Source organism: Pseudorasbora parva, chromosome 10 (assembly GCF_024679245.1).
Source record: "Pseudorasbora parva isolate DD20220531a chromosome 10, ASM2467924v1, whole genome shotgun sequence".
Taxonomy (NCBI): domain Eukaryota; kingdom Metazoa; phylum Chordata; class Actinopteri; order Cypriniformes; family Gobionidae; genus Pseudorasbora; species Pseudorasbora parva.
In genome coordinates, this window is record NC_090181.1 from 19,041,234 (window position 1) to 19,064,911 (window position 23,678).

The 23,678-nt window shown below is 38.0% G+C and overlaps 1 protein-coding gene across 1 annotated transcript in view; it reads left to right on the forward strand.

The window, feature by feature from the left end:
* plekhh1 (pleckstrin homology domain containing, family H (with MyTH4 domain) member 1) overlaps positions 1-23,678 on the forward strand; it is a 56,394-nt gene that overhangs the window by 21,604 nt on the left and 11,112 nt on the right. Inside the window, exons 3-21 of the mRNA XM_067455407.1 lie at positions 3,234-3,296; positions 4,326-4,475; positions 4,562-4,645; positions 4,721-4,802; positions 4,887-5,030; positions 6,104-6,891; positions 7,843-7,921; positions 9,118-9,209; positions 9,343-9,490; positions 9,665-9,801; positions 12,396-12,506; positions 12,613-12,699; positions 13,127-13,285; positions 15,582-15,662; positions 16,840-17,019; positions 18,357-18,468; positions 18,666-18,778; positions 22,987-23,163; positions 23,312-23,409. Of these exons, the coding sequence (XP_067311508.1) occupies positions 3,234-3,296; positions 4,326-4,475; positions 4,562-4,645; positions 4,721-4,802; positions 4,887-5,030; positions 6,104-6,891; positions 7,843-7,921; positions 9,118-9,209; positions 9,343-9,490; positions 9,665-9,801; positions 12,396-12,506; positions 12,613-12,699; positions 13,127-13,285; positions 15,582-15,662; positions 16,840-17,019; positions 18,357-18,468; positions 18,666-18,778; positions 22,987-23,163; positions 23,312-23,409 (2,885 nt within the window). The remainder of the gene's footprint in view (positions 1-3,233; positions 3,297-4,325; positions 4,476-4,561; positions 4,646-4,720; positions 4,803-4,886; positions 5,031-6,103; positions 6,892-7,842; positions 7,922-9,117; positions 9,210-9,342; positions 9,491-9,664; positions 9,802-12,395; positions 12,507-12,612; positions 12,700-13,126; positions 13,286-15,581; positions 15,663-16,839; positions 17,020-18,356; positions 18,469-18,665; positions 18,779-22,986; positions 23,164-23,311; positions 23,410-23,678) is intronic.

The following is a 23,678-nucleotide window of genomic DNA, read 5'->3' on the forward strand; positions in this document are numbered from 1 at the left end:
GATTAGCCTGCAATAGCAATAATGCTTTCTTGCGATCTCTCACTCTCTCAAATTCAATCTTTCTCCATTAAAAACACCATCCCTGCTTCATTAGTGTTTATCTTCTTGCACAGTTCTCAAATTAATTAGTGAGCTGTTGATTGTTTCAAAATTTTGGTTGTCTATATCTAATATTTTCTAAGACAATATTTTGAAGTTTCTTCAACGATGGACTTATTTTAGCAAATAAACGTTCCTTAATGCTAAAAAATGTTGATTTATAAAGAATATTATTGGAAGATGTTTTAGAGTCTTGATCATGGCAGATGGATATGCTGGTGCTTTCCATAGTCATTAATGCATAGCTTGCATTCTCTGCTTCCATATTCTAAGGGGGTGTAGTCAACTGGTTAAGTCCTGGAGTTCAACCAAGGAGGAAACCTTCTTTGCTTTTACCCATAGCAACTGCAGGAGAACAGTTGTTAAATTTTTCACATACCTGGTTGTGCGACGCCTGAGCAGCTGCCCTGCCCCCACCTGTTTAACCTGTGGTCTGTCGTGCAGTCAACCGTCAGTCCATCCCTAGTCTTCTGCTTAATCAGGATGATATTTTGTGCTTTAGCATTAGCAAATTGACATGAAACGGAAGTTGCAATAATCTTTTCTTTCATATTGTGGCATATATCTTCACACACAAAAAATGTAGGACAGGACTTGATTTATTTCCATAGGGTATTGATTGGATAGTTTTCGTTTGCTATTGCCGTGCTCTCTAAGAGTGACAGAAAAGATGTCTTTGCAAAAGGGAGGGGAAGTTATTTTGATTTAAAGATTATGAGTGCACATTAATGTACACGGATAAAAAATAATGCAAGAATTCTCATTTCGGTGACTGAACTTAGGCTCAATGTTAAGCCATTTCTTTCACCCCTCGAGTCATGTTCGTGGTCCTCTTGTATTCAACTGTTGCCTCCCCAGAGCTCCTCCTTGGGACATGAGACTGGTGTGGCGCGCAGGTGACGCTCATTAACACTTGCACCACCAGCCTTGCTTCATTCCCGCGGCTCTTGGCCCCGTCCGACAGCTGAAAATATTTGACCAAAATCTTTTTTTTTTTATCTTGTCAGCGTCTATATTGTGCACAGAACTTGGCTAAGCCTAGTAAGAACTGGTAAGTAGCAATATGTAAAATTCGTTTAGCTGAAATATCGAGAGGCGGTTAAAGCCAAAGAACTTTACTACAACAAATGTATCACATGAGAACATCATAATGAGTTCAATTACCCTGTTACCAGTTTTTAATTATCCAAACTTATTATTATTATTTTTTTGCTTTTGGTTTCTGGTTAAATTAAACTTTTAATTTTAAACTTAAATTACATTATTTTTGGTGTTTACATCATTTTTTTATTATTAAATAATTCCATCCGTTAATAATTTCTACAAATTCCCAGAGGACAAATCCTCCGGAAAAAAAGAGGTGAGAAAATAAGAGAAGTTTTTAACTCTACAAATCTCTTTGAGCATAACATATTTCTTTATATATTGTAAAACTTAGCATTGTAAAAAAGTGTTTTTTTATTTTATCTGATCACTTGAACACACTTAACTCGAAGCCTAATTTTTATTTGTGTGAAATGAAACATCTTCTGAGTAAAGTCTGTAATACAAAATCTTGGAATTGCATCAGTTTACGTCACTGAGTTATTTCTATTAACTCTATTGAGGCCCGGTAGCTCAACACTCTCCACTCTCCACCAGTAAACTTTACGACATAGTTGCTGAATAGCTTTTAATGCTCAGTGAATCATTGCTGAGTGGGTAAGGCTAACCTGAGGTCAGTGCTGAGCTTGGGTGAGTGGACACTATTCCCATAGTAATGTGGATTGATGAAGTGTCAGCGAAAGCATGTCCTTGTTCATATTTGTCGCGGTGTCGTCTATTCATTTCTGTACATTTGGTGACCCTGAGGTGAAGAGTCACACCTCCACACAATGACCCCACAGGCTGCTCTTCTGGCCTCAACGCTTGGGGAATTCTCGCATGGAGCGGGTGCCTCCTGGGAATCCCTGGACTTTTGGGGTGAGGAGCGAGAAAGGGTGGAAAGAACAAAGAAGTTTGAACAAAAGGAGTGCTCTGTCATACAGTGGGAATTCATTAGTATACTTGTCCACCTTTTTATTGGGTCAGTGAGCTCATGAAACAATAAGCACAAAGCATGTCATGGCCAGGAACTCTGTTTGTGTGAGTTTTTAACTTCTTACATGCCTTTGCTTATCTATTTGCAGGATATCTACATAAGAAGATATAATCCATGCACATTTTTTCCCCTTCACCTGTCATTTTTAGTTGAAAGTTAATAGTTGTATAATTTCGTAAGCAGAAAATATTGTTGTACAAACAATTTCACCAGCTTCACAACAGGAGCAAATGCACAAAAATGCTATAATTTCAGTGTTGCTGAATCCAAAAGTGTGTGCCTGCAGTTAGTATTTTGCATAATGCATGCCCAAGCATCTCCATATAAAAAATTTGCTCACATCCTCTCCTGTAAGCCATTCGTTGCTCTTTCCATATATACCACTATGCTGTTTAAACACAGAGCTGTAATGCATTGTTTTTTTACTCATATTTTTTTCACATATATTTTATTTAATAATATGTATGATGAAAACTTTCTAATGAAGTGTATGATTGTTGAGCATCTTGTGTCCTGACCAAGATAAACATCTTAAAATACTCACATATTTTGCACATGAGTTGGTATACAAATAAAATAAAGCAAACAGAAACATTTCAAAACAAAACAAAAATCACTAAAGACACAATAGAAGCAATTGCTAATTACACTCAAAAAGTGATAAATCACAGTTTTTGGCTATGATGCACAGCAAGACATCCATGCGTAGAAACATTACTTGATGCAGGAAACTTGTCTGGTCAACAGAATGCACAAAATGAGTTTCTAGGATGTGTCCTAACCTTTTCCCTGTGCTGTCAGGCCATCATGGTGGTCTTGTTGGTAACCGTAGTGGTTTGTGGCATAAGTGTGCACAAACCCGCACCAGTACAACATGCCCTTAGTATTTAGTGTCGGATTATGATCAAAATCATTTAAGCATGACAGGTAGCGACACTCAAAAGTCAGATATATGCTAGATTATTTTCATAGTTTATCTAACATTTATAGTTTATCCAACACACATTCATCCCAGCCTCAATTGAACAATCCATGACTTTGTTTCTATCTATAGATGCAGGAGTTGGAACAGAGAGTGATAGAGGCTGACCAGCGGGCAGAGAACGCTGAAAAACAGGTATTGCTGTTGCACCACCGTTTTCTTATTTTTAACACTTTGCTGTATTAGAATCATAGTCAGAACATGGTGTCCTATTTCCCATACACTGTGTGTGTGTGTGTGTGTGTGTGTGTGTGTGTTTGTGTGTGTATGTATATATGTATGTATGTATGTATATTATGAATGAATGAGATATATAATGAATGAGATGAATATATATATATATATATATATATATATATATATATATATATATATATATATATATATATATATATATATATATATATATATATATATATATATATATATATATATATTCATCTCATTCATTGTGCCACATGATTAATAGATAACACATGGAAATGAAAAACAAAAAAACAAAACTACAATTTTCTTTATCAACTTAAGTTACAGTTGAAGGTATAAAAACCTTATATAGCCTTAAGATATGTAAGCCAAAAAAAGCCATCAAATATTATCGAGTCAATAGTCATTTTTTGTATTCTTTCAGAAAATGTATATTCATATATATTTATACAAAAAAATTATATAAAAACAAATGTTCTTTCAGTTCAACTTCAGTTTTATAATTAACTACAAGTAATAAATCATGGGAGCACAAATGGCACTCTTTTTTCATGTTTTTGTTTTTTTGTTTTTGTTTATAGCATAATGATAAATACAGTTGTGGATAAAAGTGATGCCCAGCCTAGGAAAATTGACATCTTCCCCCTTTATTCAAATATTATTAAACATTTGTTAAATATTTTGTAAGCATATTATGTATAATGCTAGGAGTCCATTATTTTATTTGTGATAGCACAAGGAAACATGTTGTAGTCATTTTTTTCAGATTAATACTTTCAACAATTTTAGTGTTTTGTTCTTCCCTTCTATTTAATATATATTATATAAAATATTTCATCATATTTTGGGTTGTAATAAAACTTAGGCCATTAAAAAACAAATATCCCCTTCAGACATCACTTTTGGCCACTACTGTACCCTTTTCTCTTAAGGACTTGATCAAAATTATCATTGTAGGTCCATATTATGGAGGAGAAACTGAAGTCTGCAAACATGCAGCCCAGTGAATCGGAAAACTCATTGTTCAGGCGTTATCAAGAATTGAGCAGTCAAATGCAGGAGAAAGAAATTATCATAAAGAGACTTGAAGGACAGCTGGAGAAGCAGGTAAAGACCTCACAAAGAGAAAGAGATGGCTATTAAACTTTCACATGAGGACTGAAACATTGCTCAACTAACCTCTTTATCTGCAGAACTTGGTTCGAGCCCAAGAGGCCAAGATTATTGAAGAGAAGGCCGCCAAAATCAAAGACTGGGTCACGTTTAAGTTGCAAGAGGTGAGTTGAAACGTGCTGTCGTTAAAAAAAAACATTTGTTGAAACGGTATCATTAATGCTTTTTGTGTCTTGTAGATGGAAACAGAAAACCAGCAGTTGAAAAAAGCTAACTTGAAGCAGGCTGAACAGATCCTAATACTGCAAGACAAGCTTCAGAGTAAACATAATTCCTTTCCTGTTTTCTTTCCTTATACCATTTGTTTTTGCTTGTTTTGTATACCTCTCTCTGTGTTTCTTTCAGCTCTTCTCGAGAGGCCCTTGTCTCCAGCAGTGGATGCCCACCTGGTCCCCTCCAGCCCACTCCACCCTCCCAGCTGCCCCGGGACACCCCCTGCCCAGGAGGAGGGCTGGAGATTGACAGGATCTCGCACAGCCAATTCTACAGGTACATACTCATCTTCTACCCTCAGAAGGTTTGAAGCTCTTACTAGTGTCATTTGAACAGAAATAGAATGGCTAATTCCATTTTCCTCAGGTTTATAAAATCAATCTCAAATTCACAGCCAATCAGAAGAGCGTCTCTAGTGCGTCAAAGAGAGTCTCTAATACACAATTTTAACATGAATAAAAATACATATTGAGCCACTGTAAATATTTTTTTATTTGCATAGAATACACTTTGTTCACATTGAGTTGACAGTCTGAATGTTCTTATTCCCGGTCATTTATTTACAAGATCTGAGGTGAATTATTTATTGTCGCTTTCAGTGTGACTATAAAGGGCACGCAAAATGATATTAATTCTCACATCAGGTGCTTTTAACATTTAAATAAAGCACCAGGAAAAATAGTACCAGGGATTATCATTGTCATACTTTGCAGCTGAAACAAAAACATACTATGGGAGTGAAGAAAAATAAAAAAACATTTCTAAAATAGAATTGTCATGAATTGTCCTTGTGGCTGGTTAGGACAAAAACTCTGCTTTAAAATATAAAAAATATACTTTTTTAACCAGATGAGTCGGTTAGGACACGGTGTTAGTGTAAAATGTATCCATAAATTATCTGTCGACATTGGATGTGTTTTTGTTAACATTAGTTATCCTGATTTTATAAAAAAGCATTCTTAAAAATAATTCAATCAAAATTATTATTATTATTAATATTATTTTTTATCAAAAAAGCCTGAAAAAACCCTTAATTTAACTTGACGTATTGCTACTCTAGCATTATTGTTTTTGTGGTTTTTTTTGTCACAATGAAAGGCATTAAGACTGCTGACGTTTATTCCTTGTAGCTTATTATGCACTAATAAAATGTCATGTTTCCGTCAATGATTTTGGCTTTCCAAAACTATTTTGCCCAAAACCTAATATTTTTGCCTAATATTTTCGGCTGCCTAAATTTTGGTGCATAACTAAACCCCCCAATCCCCCTAACTTCTATGCCACACTTTTTGGATGTACCATCTTTAATTTTTATCTAAATATGTGTTAATATCTTTTACAAATTGCAGATAGCAAAAGGAAAATCACGGAGGGTTGCGATTCTGCTTTTCATAGTGCGTCCTTACTTCCCACATTACAAGACAAAGGAGACTCAAGTCAAGATGGTGTTGACACCACAACCTTGGTAAAGGAGACCGGAGAGGGGGCGGAGCCTTCTTTTGGAGCGGCACGTGAGAGAGGGGTGGGAGGAGCCTTAGACAGAGATCATTCTTCTGACGAGCTCAACAGCAAATTTCGTTCCCAGCGCCTCCGCTCTTCTTCGTCATCCTCCTCCTCATCCACTTCAGCATATGAGACTCCTGGTCCGGGTGGCTTCGACACGCCTACCCCTACTCCTAAAAGCCCTCCTCCTGTGTCCCTTTCACCCCCATTAGTAAGCCTCCCTCTGTCATGCCCCTTCCCTCTGGCTTTACCCTTGGGCACCAGCATGACCCTGCCCAAAGTTCGCACTCCTCTAACCCCCCGTGACAGCATCCAACTTGTGAAGAAACACCACAGTCAGCCGCAACCCGGCATAGAGCGCCTTCATCAGGTCAATGTCAACATTGATATCGGAAACTGCACCTCTCCATCCTGCCACAGTCTGGTCCCTGGTACAGTTCCCACTCATGGGCTAGAGGAGACGGACATTGATGAAGGGCCTCCAGAAAGTATGGAGGGTGTGGTGGAAGGGTCAGAGATGGAAGCTCAGACTACTGATGAATGCTTATTCGAAGGGTTGGCCAAAGAGTTTGAGATGATGGACCCAGAAGCTCTTAAACCACCTACACCACCTCTGCACCGATTCCCGTCTTGGGTAAGACTTGTACCTCAAATTGTACAGCTTGTTAGACAGATATGTAATATGTTGCAAGCTTAGCCTATTTGTAATACAAATAAGTGCTAAATTGTAGCTTGCTACAAAAAGGATGAAAAAATACAAGTTTTTTAAATGTTATTAAACTTTGAAATATAACTTGACGTTATATATAAATTGAAAGTAAATGCATTTTTCTATTATATTTGATAATAATGTATTAATTGCTCCTGGTTTTAAACGTTTTATTATTTACAAATGCATTTATTTGATCAAATAAATCCAGTAAAAACTGAAAATGTATTCCTGTGATGGCAAAGCTAAATTTTCAGCACCATTACTCCAGTCTTTAGTGTCACATGATCCTTCAGAAATCATAATATGATATGATTTGGGGCTCGTGAAACATTTATTATTATTATCAGTTGAAACGGTTAATATTTTTGTAGATAATGTCACAGAAAATGACAATGAAGTCTTATGTGACATTATAAATGCCTTTATTGTCTATTGAGCAGTTTAATGCATCCTTGCTGAATTGCTTTTATTCTTTTCTTTTTTGTATGTTATTGACCCCAAACTTTTGAATGGTAATGTAACTATAATAGATATCATGATTAATGAAATTATAGAAGTAATGAACTAATTGTGCGATCAAATTAAATATCACTAAGTAAGACAGAGTCCCAAAATAGTATTAACTAAACTGATATTGCAGGTTACTTTAAACGGTTGGTGCAACCCTACCCAGGATGCTCTGGGTGGGCTTTGGGGGCTCTTTTGACTTTGGGCCAGAAAGCAAACACCTAGGAACGCACGAAACAACACTTAGAAAACCACTCAAAATATTTTAGCAACCAAATTACGACACCCACATCACTCCCACATCACTCTCAACACATATTGGGGCACGTTTTTATGGTATGATAAATATTTGTGTGTGTTTTTCAGGAGAGCCGGATCTATGCGGTAGCTAAATCAGGAATGAGAGTCTCAGAGGCCTGTCTTGGAGCTAAGACTCTTGGGAGAGGTCAGTCAACCAATCAGCAATCATCACTGATCACTCAGTGTAGGTCTGTCACCAGCATTTGTTATAACACTATATGAACACACGTCCTTAGATCTGTCAATTAGAGGTAAGGACTTGTTTGATGCCACTTCCTCTTACCTAAGGGGAACACACCTGTGCAGGTGTGATCGCTGTGCATTGAAGCTTCTAAGAGGCTTTTAGAGGAGTTCCAGGTCTGTGAGTAGAGGGTGAGAATGGAAACCCTGCTTTTCAATATGCTGTGATGAAAGGTTAAAACCACTGTGTAATTACCTCAGGCAGTATTTCAAACTCTACAACAAAAGTCAGTGGAACTCTGCTGTATTCTGAAGTGAGACAGTCTTAGGCCGCATACTTAATGTAAAGTTTTAGGAGTGACAGTTGCATTTAACCCTTCTATGCTGATACTGTTGAAAATCGTATACCAATCACACCGCAAAATGCACAGTTTTCACAGATTTCAGATTGTCTAAGCCAGGTCACTGACCAGACATTTTTTTTCTAACCATTATCAATGCACTGTGTTTTTTAAATACTCCTTTTAAAACTAAAGACTCTAATAATGTATAGGTTGTGCCTAGTTGGTGGAAGCAACTATGGTGGAGAGAGATTGTCATTGAATGAATAAAGATCTAGAGTGCTAAGAATTAGAATAAGTGCTCAGAATAAGAGAGACAAATGCATTTAGCTGAAATACATGTGGCCATTTTGAGTTGGGCTCTAGTATGTTTATATATTTAGAATTTTTGGTGCTTGACTAAAGGGATAGTTCACCCAAAAATGAAAATTGTCATCATTTATTCACCCGCAAGTTGTTCCAAACCTGTATTCATTTCTTTGTTCTGCTGAACACAAAGGAAGATTTTTTTTTTCTCCCATAAAATGGAAGTCAGTGATGCCCCACATTTATTTGGATTCAAACATTCTTCAAAATATCTTCCTTTGTGTTCTGCAGAACAATTACATTTATACAGGTTTGGAACAACTTGAGGGTAAAGAGTGAATGATTAACACATTTTTATTTTTGGGTAAACTATCCTTTTAAATGTAAAAACAAACACCACATTTGGCTGTTTCACTGGTGTCTTATGACATTATATTGAAGTGCCCTGCCCACCCGGGCCTTATGAATTTTTTTACAACTTTGCAGACCGTGTGTCGTTTGTTTGTTTCTCCAGTATCCACCCAAACTCAGCACTCAACATCTGGCCCCTTCACCCACCTCATTTACAAGAACATCAGTGTGCCTGTGTATTCTACACTTAAAGGGGTAAGATTACATCAATATGAGACTTAACTAATTATTATCTTACCGGTGTCATGCTAAAATGTTTTTTTTTGTTCATAACAGGTAAAATGTACTTGTCTTTCTAATCCTTCTCAAAATGTTCTTCTGCCCCTAGAAGGCAACTCAGATCAGCAATGTCCCTCTCCCAGATGATGACTCTGGTTCAGAAGACGACAGCAGCTCATTGGCCAGCTTGCATACGTCGACACTGGGGCCAGATAAAAAGGGCAGCACCCCTGGCAGCCCTCGGGCCGTCAAAAGAGGTGTGGGAATCTGTAAAACAAATAACTTCATGACCTTCAAAATATTTTTATTTTAACATTTGGATGTATTTCTTTCACAAATGTTTTATTTGCCAATAATTAAAGTGTGTAGCATTTAAAGGCTGACCCAGGATCAACTCTTGGACTTTTTAAGACAATTATTTTGTCCTGCAGGTGTTTCTATGTCCTCCATCAGTTCAGAGAGTGACTATGCCATTCCTCCAGATGCGTACTCGCTGGACAGTGACTGCTCAGAACCCGAGCACAAGGTGCAGCGCACTTCTTCCTACTCCTGTGAGAGTGTTGGGCAGGTACGTCTCGGAGTTCCTTCTCCTTTGAGCCATCTCCCTGTTGTCTTCTCATCTACTCTACCATCAACAATTTGAGATTGTTGCATGTGTTTGAAATACGTCTTTTATGCTCACCGTGGTTGCATTTAATAGCAAAAATACAGCAAAAACTTTAGAATTGTGAAATATTGTTTCTATATAAAATAATAGTTTTCTATTTGAATATATTAAAATAATTTATTCCTGTGATGGTAAAGATGAATATTCAGCAACATTACTCCTTCAAAAATCTTTCTAATATGCTGCTTTTCTGCTCATGTGATGTCACACACAAGGCTTTCCTCTCCAGTTTCTCGTTAAGCTCTTTTCCATAAAAGAGAATTTAGCGTGTTGTGCTCATTCGCTTGCCTGTATAGAATTCAGTATATACCATCAATAAGGTATACAGGGAGTGCAGAATTATTAGGCAAATTAGTATTTTGACCACATCATCCTCGTTATGCATGTTGTCTTACTCCAAGCTGTACAGGCTGGAAAGCCTACTACCAATTAAGCATATTAGTTGATGTGCATCTCTGTAATGAAGGGGTGTGGTCTAATGACATCACCACCCTATATCAGGTGTGCATAATTATTAGGCAACTTCCTTTCCTTTGGCAAAATGGGTCAAAAGAAGGACTTGACAGGCTCAGAAAAGTCAAAAATAGTGAGCTATATTGCAGAGGGATGCAGCAGTCTTAAAATAGCCAAGCTTCTGAAGCGTGATCATCGAACAATCAAGCGTTTCATTCAAAATAGTCAACAGGGTCGCAAGAAGCGTGTGGAAAAACCAAGGTGCAAAATAACTGCCCGTGAACTGAGAAAAGTCAAGCGTGCAGCTGCCAAGATGCCACTTGCCACCAGTTTGGCCATATTTCAGAGCTGCAACATCACTGGAGTGCCCAAAAGCACAAGGTGTGCAATACTCAGAGACATGGCCAAGGTAAGAAAGGCAGAAAGTCGACCACCACTGAACAAGACACACAACCTGAAACGTCAAGACTGGGCCAAGAAATATCTCAAGACTGATTTTTCTAAGGTTTTTTGGACTGATGAAATGAGAGTGAGTCTTGATGGGCCAGATGGATGGGCCCGTGGCGGGATTGGTAAAGGGCAGAGAGCTCCAGTCCGACTCAGACGCCAGCAAGGTGGAGGTGGAGTACTGGTTTGGGCTGGTATCATCAAAGATGAGCTTGTGGGGCCTTTTCGGGTTGAGGATGGAGTCAAGCTCAACTCCCAGTCCTACTGCGAGTTTCTGGAAGACACCTTCTTCAAGCAGTGGTACAGGAAGAAGTCTGCATCCTTCAAGAAAAACATGATTTTCATGCAGGACAATGCTCCATCACACGCGTTCAAGTACTCCACAGCGTGGCTGGCAAGAAAGGGTATAAAAGAAGAAAATCTAATGATATGGCCTCCTTGTTCACCTGATCTGAACCCCATTGAGAACCTGTGGTCCATCATCAAATGTGCGATTTACAAGGAGGGCAAACAGTACACCTCTCTGAACAGTGTCTGGGTCTAAGTGTCTAAAAACTATATTTAACAAAAATATTCAGCTTTGATATTAATGAGTTTTTTGTGTTCATTGAGAACATGGTTGTTGTTCAATAATAAAATTAATCCTCAAAAATACAACTTGCCTAATAATTCTGCCCTCCCTGTATACTGAATTTGATCTTTTAATATCACTGTTTAAAGGTCTTTAAGTGTTTTTCACATTAAGCATTTTAGAATGCCCCACTGTTTTTATTGATTGAAATACTGCAGCAAGTGCCCAAAACTTGCATTTTGTTCACATATTTTTGTGTTTCTTCTTTTGAGATGGAGAATTAACAGGCCTGTGATTCAGGTCTATGGATTTTTTGCTCTCCAGGTCTCTGAGTCAGTCCCTTGACTGAAAACTATGAATCATTGATGAATAGAAGGCTCAAAAAAGTATACCCAACCTGGTAAACCCAGCCTGATCTGCCGGCGATTTAATTTCGTCCGGCAACTCAGTCTGGAAACTGAGTTACACACTCTGTTACACTTTTGCGGGAACCAATCACAGACTGGCTTATCCACCTGGCGTGCTGTTGTCGGATTTAAAAAGATGACAGAACAAGACGATTGGTCGTTGCCTGTTGATCACACCTCTTGTGGTCTGATTGGTTGAAGGACTATCCAAATGCGTACATTGTGAGTCATTCAAATAATGCTCGTTGATCACGGCTCTTGTGCAGTAGAAAATATAGAGCAGACTCCGCAGACCAATGTTTAATCTTAAATTGAGCTTGGTCTGGTGATGGCCAGACAAATTAATAATAATAATAATAATAAAAGTATTTAATAAAATCTTACTGACAATAAACTTTTCAATGGTAATACATATATCCATGCATTTTAGTATAGGTTCTTCAGATGACATTTGTATGCATTAGACAAATCTTTCATATGTTTTAGTTTTAGTCTAAGGAGGTCTGTAATACCTTGAGAAAGCTGTCTGTTAGCATTCCCATTCACCTCGATCCTAATCCAGTTACATTCATAGTTGAAAGATTTCTACTAAAAGCTTTCTTTGTCTTTCTATATAGGAGACTCTAGAAAAGACAGGTTACTTGCTGAAAATGGCCAGTCAGGTAAAGGCGTGGAAGAGGCGCTGGTTCATTCTGAGGAACGGTGAGATCTTGTACTACAAGTCGCCGGTGAGTAGACTTTTCCACAAATCTGCGGCGGTATTTGAGAGAGTGTGTGAGGGAAGGAAGTTTAGAGTTACAGCGCTGATGATATCTGCCTTTGTTCTGCTCTCAGAGTGACGTGATCCGGAAACCTCAGGGCCAAATGGAGCTCAACTCGTCGTGTCATATAGCCCGCGGTGAGGGAGCTCAGACATTCCAGGTGAGAGACACAATGATACACCTAAACATCCTTTAACAAATCTGTCAGCTCGAGGCTTTCAGAAACAGCCTGATATGGGTATCACATGAGCTTTGCTTGCGTTTTGAGAGAATGTTCAGCTCTCAAGTGCTGTCATTATTGGATTTTCAAAGTCGTAATAATAGCAATAATGGGGTATTATCTATAATTTCCTCAAACTTGAATCAGTGTCATCACATCTGTTGCAATTTGAATTTACAGTAGGTCATCTGGACGTGTTTTTCTGTTACCACATGAATTGGAATAAATCCTACTGTACATTTTGTGATGGCCAGGATTATTTAGAATCTTCACACATCATGTAAAATGTTCAACAAATAGCTTAGTTAAGCATGCACAATGTATCAACACTGTATCAAGCTTTTTCTCATGTGTGTGTTGCATCTAGTTAATTACAGAGAAGAAGACATTTTACTTGGCTGCAGACTCCCCTAATATCCTGGAGGACTGGATCAGAGTTCTCCAGAATGTTCTCAAGGTCCAGGCCAGTGGACCAGTTTCAATGGATAAAGAAGTCAAGGCCACGGTGCGAGGCTGGCTAACAAAGGTAAGAGTTCACCGGAGTGTTATTGAGGTTTTGGGTGAGAGAATGATCGTATTTGAACAGTATATCTACATATAAATGCATATTTTAATAGCATAGCTTTAAGAGTTTTGACACGTATAAAGCAATGAAGCGATGGCGATTAAAGGAAGAATGAGTAGGTGACCATGAAGATCGCTGGGTGAGATTCCTGGATGGCTGGTGCATGCTGGGACAGAGCTGAGGTCATCCAGCCTGGGCTGTATATGATAGGGAGTGTCTGATCACAGGCTGTGTATATCTGTGTGTGTGGTGTTGATAGACAGTTCAATTTGTAATGTTTAATCCCAAATTTTTTCCTGCAATGTGAGTACATGCAATTTAGTCCTTAGACCTCCCTAACACACAAATGGTATGCCTTCTTTGATTTTATGTTGGTTAAGTTAGTGAAACATTAGGTTTTATACTCGGTCACAATAGTAACCGGTGGGAAACAGCATAGACAGAATTCATACAAATTCTATTGTTCATGATACACAATAAAAAAAAATTGGGGGTATGAAAATTGCAACCCATTGAAATAAATACAAAAATCTAGGTAACACGTTCATCTTCACTGAATAACGTGTCTGGCCAAAGAGAGGGGAAGAGGTGACCAACAAACCTTGAAAAGATCTAGGCACTTACATGTAGTTATTACTCCTAAATATTAGGAAGAGCAACTTTGAACATTGAAGCACCAATTGGTAAATCCGAAATTTGGAAGTTTACCAGGTATATCTTATAAGGTTTATAAGGTATATCTCATAGATATAGATAGACAGACAGACAGAAGTATAGACAGATAGACAGAAGTATAGATAGATAGACAGACAGACAGAAGTATAGATAGATAGACAGACAGGCAGACAGAAGTATAGATAGACAGACAGAGAGAAGTATAGACAGACAGACAGAAGTTTAGATAGATGGATAGATAATTAGACAGAAGTATAGACAGACAGATGTATAGATAGACAGACAAAAGTATAGTTAGACAGACAGACGTATAGTTAGTTAGACAGACAGAAGTATAGTTAGTTAGACAGACAGAAGTATAGATAGATAGACAGACAGACAGACAGAAAGAAGTATAGCTAGACAAAGGTATAGACAGACAGAAGTACGATGGATGGACGGATGGACGGATGGACGGATGGACGGATGGATGGATGGATGGATGGATGGATGGATGGATGGATGGATGGATGGATGGATGGATGGATGGATGGATGGATGGATGGATGGATGGATGGATGGATGGATGGATAGTTTTCAGTTCAATCTGTGAGAGAGTTCATATGAATAACACAGAATGACATAGAGGGGACATATTCTGTGTTATACTACCGGTCACAATTGTGACCGTCTTCATTTATCTGCATCCTGACAACAGAATAAACTATGTATTAATATAATTTCAATATGTATGTATAGATGACCCTGTGATGACCCTGTCATGATGATGTGTGCAAAAAATGAATGAGCTATTCAAAAATGAACTTTGATTAATTCTTTAAATTTTCCTGTCATTTCTGTGCTTTCACATTGTCATTGTGCTAAGATGGCAGTACCAAGAAATAAGTGTGTGTGGTCACACAACCAAACTACACAGCAATGTTAAACCTGCCCAGAACTCATGTAGACATCTTAAATGTGTATTATAAATGAAAAATTGCTTCATAATAGAAGTTGCTTTTTAATACAACACTAAAATATTCGAGGAAAATTTACGGTCACAATTGTGACCGGTGGGATTAAACGGGTTAAAGTTAGCATGGCAGAAGTTGTGAAAGTTTCTTCTCTATTGTGATGTATTTCTGCATGTGAAACCTGTCTTTTTGAACAAGAATAAAAAGTAAGGCGAGATTTGATTTTGTCCTTTGGGACTTGCTGTTATCTCATCGCATCTGACAGGTTTCCCCAGCCTCTCGTCAGTAAACATGCAAGAGGGAGGGGAAGATATTTTTAATAAATAATATTGATGATGTGCACGGATAAATTATTTATAATAAATACTACATTATCCATAAAAAAATGTGATTTTGTTTTCGTGGTGACCTTAATTTTTTCCCCCTGTATGTATATGTGCTTGTGTTTTGACTTTTTCAAGATGTCTTGTCAAATGGGTATGTTAATGGTATGTTTTTTCCACTTGAATTTGATTTGACCATTGATTTTAAGTTTGATTATTGAACCACAGAATGTATGTATTTGGGCCATGAGCTTAATAACGAAGTGTCTCTCCATTTCACTGATGATATTTTTCACTTTACCACAGGTGAAACATGGTCATTCAAAGCTTGTGTGGTGTGCTTTGATTGGGAAAGTCTTCTACTACTACCGTAACCAGGATGACAAGGTAGATCTCTTTAGCTTCCTTAAATTCAGAAAAAATATAGTTTCTGTCAGTAGATCTGGAAGTTTTCATTAAAGCTAAAGTGTGTACTGTTTTTTTGTTTTTTTTAAAGGTGTAATGAACTGGCTTTTTAAAAAAATATATACTGTTGTCTGAGGTGAACTAATGACATTTGTGTGGTTTTTACATTCAAAAAACATCATAACTAATAAGTAATAGGCTATTTTCTACACTGGTTTTGAGTCTCTCTCCTGAATGCTGGGTATTAATGGGCGTGATGCACTGGAGACTCAGAAGTAAATGCCCATGGCTAGGAAAATGTGCATATTTAATGAGCTTCAGCTCCCCTGTCCGTTCAGTTCACATGAGGGATTGTTTTGAAAGCGGCAACTGGAATGATGATCACAGGGCTCGTAAATGTTTTTATCAAGAAAAATAATGATTTATTTGTCATCTACCCGCTATTGATTGGAATATTATTTCTGTATTACTTGGCCCGCACGACTGGTAGATATAAGTGCGAACCACACACACACACACACACACACACACACACACACACACACGCACACGTGGTTACTCACACACTAAGTTTGCTGCACCATTCCTGTCAGACCCAATATAGAAGGCACAACATTGTGTCTGCAAGTCCAGCGCGACCTGAGACTTGTTTACAAACGATTCCACAGTTAAATGAAGCGAACACACCTAATGTCTTCCCCACGTGACCTGGAACTTCATTAAAAATAAATGAAGCATCACACATTCCTAATATTAGGATGCGAAGGAAGCTTATGCAGCGACTGTGTTCTTCCATAATATCTTGCTATCTTCTTTGGCATGTTTATTGCTGCTGGCTAGCGTGATCCAATGAGTCGGTGAGCGGTGCTACTGAATTAGACGTGCTTATTATTCTGTAGAGGCGTGTTTCGTCACGCGATGACATAAGGATGAAACACACAATCGTTTTCTCAGCCTGGTGTCTATAAAAGCTTTTCTTTGACTAACAAGGAAGTTTTCAGTTTTGAAACTTACATGATATTCTTAAATTAACATGACCTTTTATATATCAAAAGCTCAAGGGAAAGTTGATTTCTCAATTCATCACCCCTTTCTTTTTCAAATTAATTTATGCATATGATGCTATTGTATGTTGAGATCAAATATGTGTTTGGTGCAGTTCCCACTGGGTCAGCTACGTGTTCGGGAAGCACGTGTGGAAGAAGTGGACAGATCGTGTGACTCAGACGAGGATTATGAAGCAGGTGGGCGGGGCTTCCTCTCCTCTCACTTTACGTTAGTGGTCCATCCCAAAGAACAAAGCCCCACCTACCTGCTTGTCGGCACTAAACAAGAAAAGGTACCACTTACACCACAAATGCAATCTGAATTTTGCCTAGCGTTTACTCAAGCACTGCTTGGTATTTTGTTCATTAGAATTTGTTCATCCGTTTACATATGGATGTTCATTTATATCCATATGTAAATTTGTTTATTAATATGCAAATACATTTTCTGTGAAGGTGTCTGTGTTGGGAAACTACTTTACTGTATTATTAAACTACAAAGACTCGGTTCAAAAGCATTAAACAAAATTTGAGTCTGATCACTTTTGAATAACTGATAATGGGAAAAGATGTGGAACGTGGCTGGAGCTGAGGTGACAGGATGACTAACTGACAGCAGATCGGCAATCCACCTGTCACTCAAAATGGCCACGCCCTTAATTATGCAGAACTTTCAGGCTTTATATAATGTCAACGTATGAGTTATAAAAAAATTCACCCACTCACAATTGTCATGAAGACCACTTATTTGTACCAGGCTCTAAACAAGTTTTTTTTTCTGCTGTAAGTTGGGCATTTTAACATGGGACTCAATAAGATTCTGCTAACTTTTGGAGCCTGTCCCTAGTGGCCAGTCGATGAATTGCAGATTAATTCACTTTCGTATTGGCTTCAAGAGAAACTAGGGGAGGATGCGCTTGATAAAACCTGAAATAGTCATTTAAATTTTTATTTATTTATTTATTTTGGGTTTGGTAAGATTTTGTAATGTTTTTAAAAAAAAAAATTTAAGGCTGCATTGATGTGATAAAAATTCTAGTAAAAATAATACAATTGTGAAATTATAATAAAAAAACTTTGAGCATGAATTTGAAAATACCAATTGGAAATTATGCCATTATTCATGAAATTGGATATGAACTCAAATCATATTTCCTACTATGTTTTCCTACAATTTCCCACATTAAGGCAATGTAACTCAAGAGTTTCCTAGTAGGACTTTTGGTTTAAAGGGGAGTTTATGTCCAGTTTCAAGAGTAATTGGCATTTAAATTTGACAGTCATGTGGAAACAAAAGACCACCTACTCTCCGTCACTGACCCAATGTGTAAACATAATGGGAAGCGCACTAGCCAGGCGAGATTTAAACATTGTTGTCTGAGGACCCAAGTTTTGGTGTGAAGATGAAAAACGTACCAAGCAAAATGTTCTCTCACCATTCCTGATTTAGGTAGACCCTCTCCCCTCAAATAAATCAGGACAGAAATAGTTGAAAGTGGACAAAACACATATTAAAACACTAGGTATAAACAGGATTGTCTCTCTGGTCTGCTTGTGATTTGATCAACCAAGATGCATCTTAAACCAGGTGTAAAAACACAGCCTCAGTTTCTTGCCGTCTTTCTCACAGGACACCTGGCTATACCACCTGACTGTCGCGGCGGGGAGTTGTGCCAGCCTGAGGGTGGGTACCGAGTACGAGCAGCTGATTGGCAAGCTGTTGGATGTCGATGAAGACCCAGGTCAGGGGTTGCTTTTAAATATCTATATTGTAACTCCTACAACTGCTTCTCAAATCACATGACAAGACTGGATGGTTTAAAATTGGGACCGACAGATTGAATGACTCCATCTACACCCCAGACAGTGCTTACGACCAGTTCTGATGGCAGCTGTTGCGTATTTTAATTTGTCTTTCAATCTGTGTTCATGTGTGCAGACTCTGCTCTTTGGAAACGTGAAGTGCTGTGCTTCAGTAAGGAGGGTCTGCGGTACCCCCTCACCACACTGCCCTCCGAGGCACTTCAAACGGAGGCTCTCAAGCTCTTTAAGGTGAACGCTCTTGTCTATGTATTTTACTTTCTCAATGTCCTTTATCCTTCTTTCTGCTTTATTCACATTCACAAACGCTCAGTGTCCTCTTGTTATCTTCCTTGAAGAATCACTCTCATCTCTCAAACACTTCTAAGTTGTCCTCATCCTCCTCTCCTGAGAGTTGATGGTGCCGTCCTGTCCTTACTGTGGACTCCCACAGCAGGATCAAAGGCAGTGATGGAAGGCCTTGTGCTCATTATAGCACAGGATATAATGAGCTGGATTTGGCTGTAATTGACGTAAAACCTCTCTGCGCTGTAGTCATGTTGGAGAAGCTGCTTTTAAACTATAGCTTACCAAGATACAAGCTTGTACAATTTTAAACGACTCTTTTGAAAAAGAAGTATTTGGATACACTACAAGTAATAAAATAAAGTGTTTTTTTGGCACACAACTTTAAGGATCTCTATTACGGTATCAAATGGGAACACATGAACTATATAACCGCTAACAATAAGGGGGTGAAACACTCTAAAGCAGTGGTTCACAAAATGGGGTATGTGAGATGACAGGGGAACACAAATGTTTATTTAATTCTACCCCACTTTAATATAACATTAAAACCGAGCATGCATTTCTAACAAGCTGCATTCACACGAGCTGCATGCATATGATAAGTCGAGCGCAGAGTATGCTGCCTTAGCAAATCGTGCAACATAACTGCCATTCTCGACAATGCACCTTTGTAAAAGAGGGGATTTAGCACTTACTAGCATGAAGAGCAAATATAGACACAGACTGGGCATAGCGATCGATTAAGACTATCGATTAAAAAAATACCACATGTGAGTTCTTGTTAGCTCACCCAAAAATGAAATTGATGTCATTAATGATTGATGATTCTTAAACACAGTTTAAGATATTTTATATTTAGTCCGAGAGAGTATCCAAGTGTATGCACATCAGTAAGTTAATTAGAATCTCTTGAAGCATCCAAAATACATTTTAGTCCAAAAAATAACAAAAACTACAACTTTATTCAACATTGTCTTCTCTTCCCTGTTTGTTTTCAGTCCTCATATAAAGATTCAAATAGGATTAATCGGTTATGAATCAGCGTATTGATTCATGATTCGGATCGCCAATATCACATGATTTCAGCAGTTTGGCAGTTTGACACGCGATCTGAATCATGAATCGATACGCTAGGGTTTTGGTTAAATGAAAATGTAAAATCGCTTCTGCATTTTGGCCTACAAAGTGATGTCATAACTGTACCATTCTATATTTAAAATTATCACTTTTGTTTCTACCATTACTGTATTTTTCTTTATTGAACATTTTATTTAAAACATAATTTATTTTATAAAGGTATTTATAAAGGTAAAAAAAAAAAGGAAAATCAATTTAAAGGGCCAAATATTGTTCCTTAATGGAAAAGGTGTGACTGCAGTGGAATGCAGAAGGATGTTAAATGCATCAGGGGATATACACTACTCTTAAAAAGTTATGGGACCACTGCTCTAAACTGAATCAAAAACATAGTGATTTCCTTAGCGGACACCATGCCAATATCAAAATAGCAGGTTGGTTGATGTAATAGTTGGAATATAATTGGAATACACAATAAAATATAATTGTATTGTGTTTTGTATTGTAATATAATTGGACAATTATATTACAATACAATGAAGTGAAGAGTGAAATTAAGTGAAGTGAGGAGAGGTGAAGGCCAAGTTACCCATACTTGGAATTTGTCTTCTGCATTTAACTCGTCCAAGTTAGTGCACACACATTAAGTATTGAACACACTGCAAACCATGGACACAGGCACCTGGAGCAGTGGGCAGCCTTTTATTGTGCCACTCCGAGAGCGATTAGGAGTTAGGTGTCTTGTACAAGACCACATCGGTTGTTTCCTGATAGTATTTAAAGGCCACAACAGCACTGCCATTCATACGGAAAGGTTTGGGGTCATTAAATATTATTAAAAACATTTAACAGCATAACTGCTTTTAACATTCTTAAATACAAGAAATGATTTTTGAGCACCAAATCACAGGAATGCATTGCATTTTAAAATACGGAGTGTCTATTTACACCAAGTGCAAATAGCACGTCTTGTTGGCAAGTTGACTCATAAAACACAAAAAAACTCGCACTTACTGGCTTAACCTGCAAAGAGTCTCTAAATGAATCAGTAAATGAATCTGTTAAGTAGAAGGAAGTAGAAGGAATCTGAATGAATGAATAATGTGACAAACCATTATGTAGTGTTTTCCTACTGTTATTAATTATGCTGGAAGCATATAGTTAGTAGTATATCACTACTATTTAGTTTCTCCTCCTCAGAAGTGGCTCCCAGCACTTGGTGTGGGGAATGGCACTAGCCCTGTAACGTCTCATTTTGAGGACAGGCCTAAACATTTCATTTGGAGTTCAAAGAGGATCGCTGACGGTGTTTGGAGATCATTCCAGTTGCTCAGAGTTTCTCCCCAGGCTCCCGTTTTCTATTGAGAACCCTGTTCTCCTGAGGTTTCCAGACATTATGCCCTATTGACGGTTCAATGGCCGTATCCTCAAGAGCTAGCATCATGCGCAGCCCTCGGTGCTCTTTGAAGATCAGAGGCGCTATTTAGGTAGTCATTTGATACTGAAAGAAAATGCCCCACTCTGAAGTAATGAATGGGGGGTTGACGGCTACATCCTGACTTGATTTAATTTGCATTGTAAGAATTTCTGTTAGAACAGAAGCGGAATGTTAATAAGAAAGTAAAGCATGTTGTTGCATGCACAGACAGTACCAGCTGTGTGTGGTATTGTGTTGTGTGAGGTGTACGCCATCTGCTGGTTGTTCTGTTCTCATCAGAGACAGTAGTGCCATAAACCCCTACCTCATTTTGGCTCTGGACTGTCCTGTGTGTACTAAAGTCATAAAAGAGCACAAATGCAAGAGTCAGAAAATAAGCGTGTTCACAATAAAGACGAAAGAGAACGCAATTAAAAACGGGTTACACTTTATTACGATGGTCCTCTACTAACTATAAGTAACTTTGCAACTACATGTCAGCGAATTCTCATTAGGTTATTAGTAGACTTAGGGTTAGTAGAATAGGTTGTCATAGTTGCAAAATTACTTCTAGTCAGTAGAATGTCTGTTAAGGGATCATCAAAATAAATCAGATATTAAGCAGACATTCTACCAATACTAAGTTAGAATGACTAAGAGTAGTTGAAATGTAGTTGCAAAGTTAGTCATAGTTGCCAACTTAAATAAATATGCTTTTTTGCACAAACATCATGAATTATTAAATAAATATCACATTTTTGGGGCAGTCACACCACATTATAGCCTGACATGGTCATACTCAAGTCTAGTCAGAATATGAGTCTGATACGGCTCCATTGGGCTGTGATTATGGGGCGTGTTTCAACTGAACCAGGAAAGATCTCGATTGGACAGACCTACAACCAGTCAGAGCAACGAAGCGACGGATTGTTTTCTATGTCCGCGGGTTAAGCGACTATTATGTGATATATAGACCCATGGGTGCGAATTTTAGCAGGCAACCTTGCCAAAATAAAACACATTTTACCCCCCAAACACCATTTTTTTTTCCGGAGAACCCCCAAAAAAGCTATTGTTTTGGGCTAGTAGTTGGCGGATTTTGTTGTAAAATCTTGGCAACCCTGTCTGCACACGCGCTGAAATAAACAATCTTAGCCGTGTTGTAAAAAAATTAAAGAATTTAATGATACACAGAGTACTTACCCAACATGATCATCATTTCTGAGGGAAATTGTGAAAGTGAATGCATATACAAACAAGCTCTCCGTTTAGGATTCGAACAAATATAATCTAAGCCCCTTTGATGACGTGCATGATTACGTTACTGTTTATCATCTGTCCGTCATCGTCTAAAGCCCGCCCTGATGATTTCATTGGTCCGAACAGTTTCTGTTCAGAGATAATTACTCCTCTATGGATCGAGGCCAGACCGAACCGCCCGACCTAAAAATGTTCTGGGCGGGGCTAAGTTTGGCTGGCATCCAGGCTAACCACATTATATTTTACAACCTGAACTTACTTTGTCTGTTATTTGACATTTTTTTATGAACAACATGTAATATAATTGTGTATAAATTAATAAATAGGACAAAATGTGAGTGGTGTGTCATTGACCAACATGCATACAAATGCTTTTTTTTTCCCTTCTTCCTGGTAGTCATGCCAGCTGTTCATCAATGTTCTGGTGGAGTCTCCCTCAATTGATTATCACACCTCACTGGCCCAGAATGCATTGCAGGTGTGCCTAACACATCCGGAGCTGCAGAATGAAATGTACTGTCAGCTGATCAAACAGACCAACTGCCGCACTCCTCACAACTATGCCCTCACACAGGTCAGTGTGAAATTTGTGCATACACTTCACACTGTATCATCAGATCAAGTGGTGTATCTCTCACTCTCTCTCTCTCTCTCTCTCTCTCTCTCTCTCTCTCTCTCTCTCTCTCTCTCTCTCTCTCTCTCTCTCTCTCTCTCTCTCTCAGTGCTGGCAGCTGTTGTCATTGTGTGTAGCTCTCTTCCTGCCTCAGCACCATTTCCTGTGGTACCTGAGACAGTACCTGCAGCAGAACGCAGATCCCAGGTCACTGGCCATACTGGCCCTAAATCTTCCTAATCCAAATATAAATTTATATTAGTAATTTATACTAATATAGTTAGTATAGTTTGTAAATTGTTGTACTATTTATAATTGTATATATAATGTATAATAATAATAATTATTAAGGATTTCTAACTACTGAATATTTTGAGAATTTACATTTATAATATATCATAAATAAGAGTCACAAAAGTTTGGGGTCCGTACGATTTTTTAAATGTTTTTGAAAGTCCTTAATGCTCACCAAATTA